This window comes from Pygoscelis adeliae, unplaced genomic scaffold, assembly GCF_000699105.1.
Source record: "Pygoscelis adeliae isolate BGI_AS28 unplaced genomic scaffold, ASM69910v1 Scaffold21, whole genome shotgun sequence".
In the NCBI taxonomy this organism is placed as follows: Eukaryota; Metazoa; Chordata; class Aves; order Sphenisciformes; family Spheniscidae; genus Pygoscelis; species Pygoscelis adeliae.
This window is the reverse complement of record NW_008824243.1, coordinates 9,399,323-9,405,791: the sequence shown is the minus strand read 5'-3', so window position 1 is coordinate 9,405,791 and position 6,469 is coordinate 9,399,323. Positions and strand designations below refer to the sequence as shown.

Here is a 6,469-nt window from a genome sequence, read left to right as displayed (position 1 = left end):
CTGCACGGCACGGCACCAGGCTACCAGTCCCCATTCATGCCCAAGTACCGTGGTTTAATCAGCTGATGCTGGAGTGAAAGAAGGAAAGCCCAGCCCTCCTGCCAAGCATGAGACACAGCCCTGTCTGCTCTTACTGCTACCATAGTCCCGGCTGAACGCTTCCTTGGGAGATGTAGTGTTTAATTCAGCAGGGAACTTCAGTGCTCAGCAGAGCACGGCACCTTAGAAAAACTACTTCCACCTGATAACAAACAAAAAGCAATTCAGGAAAACATTGACCAAACAAGAGGCAGCTACAGGGACACCAGAGCCTCTCCTGAACAGTTTGCATCAGCAGCTCAAGAGGTTCAAGAGCAACAAATGCCTGGGACACCCCTCTGGAGTCCCAGTGAAACGGGGATGGTAACGCTGAGCCTGGGCAGCCCTGCTGCAGACCTCGGAGCAAAGGAAAGGCACTGCTGCTGGTGGGCAGAGCCACCAGGAAGCTGAGGTTGCGTTTCGGATGCAGTGAGCACACTTCCTGGAACCGCTGCACATGCGCATTGTGGTGCGGAGATCTGACGCACTGCTCTGGGCAGCTGCAGCCCCATCGCATTCTCCTGGCCCAAAGGATCCCCCAGCAACTCCGCTCCTTGGCTGACACACCGAGGAGTCACTGCAACCCAAGCCTTCAGCAGGCATGCAGTCACCAGGAGGAAAAGCAGCTATCTATCACCCCAGAAACAACACAAGGAATCGGAAATGTTGCGATGGGAAGCGAGTGTACAGCACAGGGAAAGCTGCTGTCAAAATCTCTCAAAGCAGAAGAATAAATAAAGGCTGGAGACACCAATCTGAGGACTAATCCTACATCCAGAGAGGGCGAGCTGTATCCTCCCCTGGCAGAAGGCAGGATAGTCTTACCTTTTAACCGTCCAGCTGCATTTTTTAGTGAAACAGGCCCATCTCGGATGAGCTTCCGATGCCTCAAGTCCTCTCTTGCAAACATCTGGCCACTCTTCATCCTCATGATGGACTTGCTATCTGTCCGGTTGTAAATCTCACCAAGACGCATTTTCTTTTCATAGTTGCTGACTTTGCTATTGACTGCAGCAATCACATCTTTAACGAGGTTTAATGACTGAGTCAAGTCTTCATGTTCCACTTCATTTTCTTTGAATAGAAAGAGAAACACCTCAATTTCACTTCATCCTTGTGGACTCCAACTTCCTGATTTTACTTCCTTCCTTCCTTCCTCTTCTCCCTCCCAAATTCCCGCATTATAACTTTTTAATACTTTCATGAGGCAGGCTGCATTTTTCCCCCCGAAAGGAGAGTTTCACAAGACCTTTCACATATATGGTTGAGGTTGGGGACTATTCCAATATACTTTGTATTAACCACATATTTTAGCCATTACCAAAAAAAGGAAGCTGGGAGACTTTGGAGTCTAAGCATGTTGCTCCATAATTAGCTACAGACAGACTTATAACAACTAAATCAAGGCACCCGAATAACTAAACCTAAATAGAGATATGAAATTGAGTTGTCTCGTTACAGTGGTGTGAGACAATAATGACTGGATTAGTCAGTCTATTCTAAGAAAATCTGCTTCAGCTGAAAAGGATCCAAGAAATTTACACTGGAGGAACAAATACACGCTTTGAATAGAGGAAATGGTCCCTACCTTTGGTGTACTGCAGTATCCTTTGTAAAAGGACTGGGTACTTTGTGATTCTCTGTGTTACCAACAAGATACATTCAGAAATCCCAAGACGCCTCACCAGGGAGCTGCTCATTTTTTTCTAAGGAACAAAGATGAAAATTTCAGTTCTGTAGCAAAACGCTCACCAGAGTGCAGAAAGGACATTTTTTTCATCGACTACGTCTGTTCTACCAGGCCCTACCTTGACAAATGCCTGAAACCGCTTGTCCTTTGAGTACAGATCTTTGAAGTTATTTACTGCCTCATTGTGATGCCCACAAAATTTGCCGTATGTTTTCTTCATGCGCTCAGCACTCTCACCGGAGAACTGCAAGACATGAGACACAGAGGTCCAATTTGCACTGAGCTCCTGGTGTGATATCCCAGCAGTGCCTGCCAGTCTCTCAAAAGAACTTGATGGAAACAAATTACTCCAAAGCATCCTAAACCAGGCAATTAGATCTCTAGAAAGTAAAGAGCTGAGTTTGAGACTTCACTGTGTTCACATAACGCAAAACTTGGGATTCTACCTCACAGGGCTTAAAAGCCAACAGCAAAAAAGTCAAGACAGACACAAAAAAGAAGTGAGAAAGCGCAGGTAAAGAAAAGTAAACCCACCTAAAGTTAAATAGCAGGTCAGTAACTCAGCCAAGAAACACATTGGACATATTTTGCTGTGGGCTACTGCCTACCCTCCAGGCTATGGTCAAACCGTTCTGTGCCTGTCAGGGAACGCTTCTCGTCCCCACAAAATAAACTAAATTAATTTTCATCATTAGACCTTCCTCTGAAAGAGCAAAAAGTGCTTCAAAAAGCAGAGGCAGAGATTTTTACGTGTGTGAAGAGTAAAGGTGCCATCAGCTGTGACTATCTAACAGGCATAAAAAAGAGGGAAGGAAGAGCGCCTGGTTTCCAGCTGTGCTCTCAGAAGTGCAAGCATTTTCCAGCACTTACTTGATTCACTAGGATGTCACCTATTCTCTTGATAACAAAGTTCTTTTCACTTTTGTCTGCCAGCGACTCCTTCTTCCTTTCCAGAATCCGCTGGAAGAAGTGACTGTGGATGTGCAGCAAGTTTTCCAGGCAGGGAAAGATCTTGTCCACGACTTGTTGATCATACTGCAGTTCCTTTAACATCCCTGCGCTGTATACATCGTTCATGATCTTCAGGGTGCGGACATGATGCATTTCTGTCTGCATTAGCTCTGTATAGGATATGGACAAGGTCAAAACCAAGGTCACTTTAGAGTACATGGGTGTACAGTACAAGGAAAAGCTGCCATTAGAAAGCTCTTCCATAATTGGGCTTCTCTAAGTGGCTTCAGAAAATTTCATGTCAGGTATTGAAACATCAATCAATAGCTTCACGTGTGGAAGAAACAAGGGGCAGAGGAATCCCACAATAAAGAGCTTTGGACATTGCTGCTGAGGTCTGAACCTTCAGCACTGTTATCTGCTCCTTCGTAACACCTCACTGCCAGCCCCAACATACTGTGCTTTTGCCATACAGGATGGCTCTGGCATCCGGCAGGAGAAGGCTTCCTAGCTAGCTGCTCTGCTGTAACAGAGTTTAAATGTCATCAGCAGATAAACGAGGAGAGGCAATTTCTGGTTTTTTTGATGGCTTCCAGATACGTGAAAGGCAGAAAGCAAGCTTTCACAGAATACATTACGTTTCTAAGAACTTCAAGAATGAAACTTTGACTTCTGAGAAAACCAAGTCAGTGTTCCTATTCACTGACCTAAAGCTTCCCAAATCCATGCACGTGAGTATTTCAAGAAGTTATCTACAGTAAGTGAAAAATTAAGATGCAGATATCTCTCACCGTAAATGACATCTTGCCGTTTGACAACATCTTTGTTTTGCTGCTGCAGGAACTTGCTGTCCACTACTTGGCTCCAGGACTCTGCCTCCAGCTGCTTGGAATCCAATTCCAGGTCTCCCATCAGCTGTCCTTCGTTCATGTCTGCACCTTCACAAAGCAATGGAAGTGCCATTAAGATGTGGTTAACTTGTCTCATTTGAGATTCCTGTCTATTCATTTAGGTTTAGGCTTTCTCTGTCATACCACAGACATGACACACATTCTGCTTTACTGACACAAAAATGATCAAAAGGAAGTATACCACTTAAGGACCAGGTTATGAAAAGCACTTTTAAAGGCTATTTGCTAGTAGCACAAAACTAGTTCACAATTTTCACACAGACCAAATTCTAGCTCAGATAAAAGACAATGGATTCTTCATCTGCAATGCAACAACATCACAGATCAATAAAAAACCACAACACCCGGTTTGTCTTCCTTCATTTACATCACTGAATCAAGGGAACTTGGACCTACGTGAAGCCTGCGTTTTCAAGCTTAGAAAGCCAGAACTGATGCAGGTAGAAGTGAACACTACATACATTACATACACACATATATAACTTTAAGAAAGATTGCTCATTTGTGCAGGAACTGGGAAATTTTTTCTTGTCACCATGAGCGTGCCCTTGTTTAGTCCTTAATAAATTAAGACCATTCTGCTCTTTTCAGGTCAATATTGACTAAGATGTAAAAATACTGACTACCTCCTAAAAAAGCAACGTATATAAAAAAATATTTAACGTAAGAAATTAATTTAACTGACTTCACTTTCAAACCCACAAAACTAAACGATACGTTTCTCCCTTCCCCACTCTGGGAAAAATACGAAACGCAAGACATCAGCATGAAAAAGGTGACAGAGTGCAAAATCTGTGGCTGTATGAATGGGCCAGAGGTGCAGAACGAAAGAGGAAATGTTTGTCCCTGAGCTAAATTCCAAGTAACTCAACTGTAACTGAAACCTTTTAAATGTTTTTCCACAATTCAACAAGCTGAAGAAATTACTATTTGGGGCTTTGTTTTAGTTTATCATACTAATATTCTAAGATTAAAGTAAATGCACTTTAATTGTCCATTAGAAAGAAAAACTCTTGCTGAAATGGCAAAATGGAACTTCTATTTCTGGAAGGCAGCACTGAGACCTTCCTGTTGCTGTAAATGCCATGGGGATCTCTTACCCTCGTCAACCAGTGACTCCATGGATTCATTCACCCGGCTGATTTTATGTAAGGAGTCTGTTGACTGTGACAGGAATTTCCAAGTGTGTATTAAGCTGTCATCGTTCCCAACTCTGCAGAAAAACAGAACACAGAATATAATTTATGACATCAAAGCACAGCCAAATATATTTTCAAATACACAGAAGAAATGCATTTTTAAATACAAATTGAAAACCAAGGCAAGCGTTGCACGGTTACGTACAGAAATGTATTTTTATTAATTGTTTTCTAACAACTACCCATTGGGGCTCAACAAGCTGTAAAATCTACAGTTCTGAGTGACGGCGCTTCTTCTATGAAGAATCACACCTGGTTTTATAGTTTGGATAACTCCTTTTAATTCCTTCCCATTTTACTGTCACTTCCCATTCCCATTGGGGCAGGCAGTGCAAAAATGCAATACAAAAGGCTATCCAAAAGTCTTTATCGCTAGCTCTGAGAAGGATCAGAAGAATGGACTGAAATAAATTTCACCATGACTATCCAGGGCATGCAAAGTATCCAGAACATCCCAGTCCATGCTATTTGCCCTGTGTGTAGAATTGTTCAATATGCAGGTAGTGTAGGAACCATAAATTAGATTTTCTTCTTTTTTTTTTTTAATAATTAATTATCTATAACACAGTCCTAAAACACTGCAGCTCTGTGCCTCCACCGTATCATTATGGACACAAAAGCTAATACTACACCTGAGCTGCAAATGTGTGCTTGCACAGTACCCTGCCCAAGGCAAGGCGTTTCCTCCTGGAGCCCAGAGCATCTCTGTGAAGTGGCCTTGAATATAACCAGGCCAACTCAGATGCCTCTGAACTCACGCCATGACTAAACTAACCCAGACAATCTGATTGTGCAGAAGACAACTGACAGCACCATATATAAGATGGGTATTTCTGGTTTTGTGATCCTCTTTTGTACCTTTAATACAAATCATAGTACATGAATTTATTTTTAATGAGATCTGAATTTCTCTATGCTCGCAGCGTCAGATAATACACATATACTCATGTGCGCAGGGAGAAACCTTACCCTGCAATGTTCTGTATTGAGACACTTTTCGAAAGTGCTGTAGTCTGTTGTGATCTCCTGTTATTGAATATTGAGGTTACGGTGTTTTCATCAGGAGCAAGTATTGCAGAGCGCGGGCGCTCCTTCGGTTGTGAGCCTGGAAGGGAAGTGTCAGAGAAAAGTCAGCTGCGTTCTTAACTGCGATGATGATGACTTAAAGAAACCAGGCTCTAAAATTCACTTTTCTTTCTAGAGCTGTTATGAGATCTCAGCTGTCAGAAACAGCCATACAAAGGAAAGAACATCGACCCCTGTGCAGAACTGATTGCATTGCTCTATGCTTAAAAGATCTCGGTGGGATCTGCAAGTCCAGAAACACACACTTGGGAAACTGAATTTAATTTTATTTGATAAATCACCACATGTAGCAATCTACTATGTTGCTTTTTAATTTCCCTGGGCCTATAACTATATACATCTTCCTGGTTCTGGTCAAACTTTTTGAGATAGGTTTCTCTATCAGTACGTACCACAGAGAAATGCTAATCCTTATCTCAATATACTATCACATACCTTTAACTAATCTTTTCATATTAATTCCAGATTTTCCTTTCTTCAGATGCATTTCTGCTTTCTGGAGCAATACCTCCGAATTTCATGACAAATACCGCAGTGGGTACATCTGTATCATA

General features: G+C 42.4%; 1 protein-coding gene across 1 annotated transcript in view; it reads right to left on the bottom strand.

Annotated features, from left to right (window-relative positions):
- Positions 1-6,469, bottom strand: part of AKAP13 (A kinase (PRKA) anchor protein 13) — a 102,070-nt gene that overhangs the window by 14,330 nt on the left and 81,271 nt on the right. Inside the window, exons 15-21 of the mRNA XM_009335179.1 lie at positions 5,799-5,934; positions 4,731-4,843; positions 3,511-3,657; positions 2,639-2,889; positions 1,887-2,012; positions 1,667-1,784; positions 904-1,152 (exon numbers count right to left, since the gene is read on the bottom strand). Coding sequence (XP_009333454.1) covers positions 904-1,152; positions 1,667-1,784; positions 1,887-2,012; positions 2,639-2,889; positions 3,511-3,657; positions 4,731-4,843; positions 5,799-5,934 — 1,140 coding nt within the window. The remainder of the gene's footprint in view (positions 1-903; positions 1,153-1,666; positions 1,785-1,886; positions 2,013-2,638; positions 2,890-3,510; positions 3,658-4,730; positions 4,844-5,798; positions 5,935-6,469) is intronic.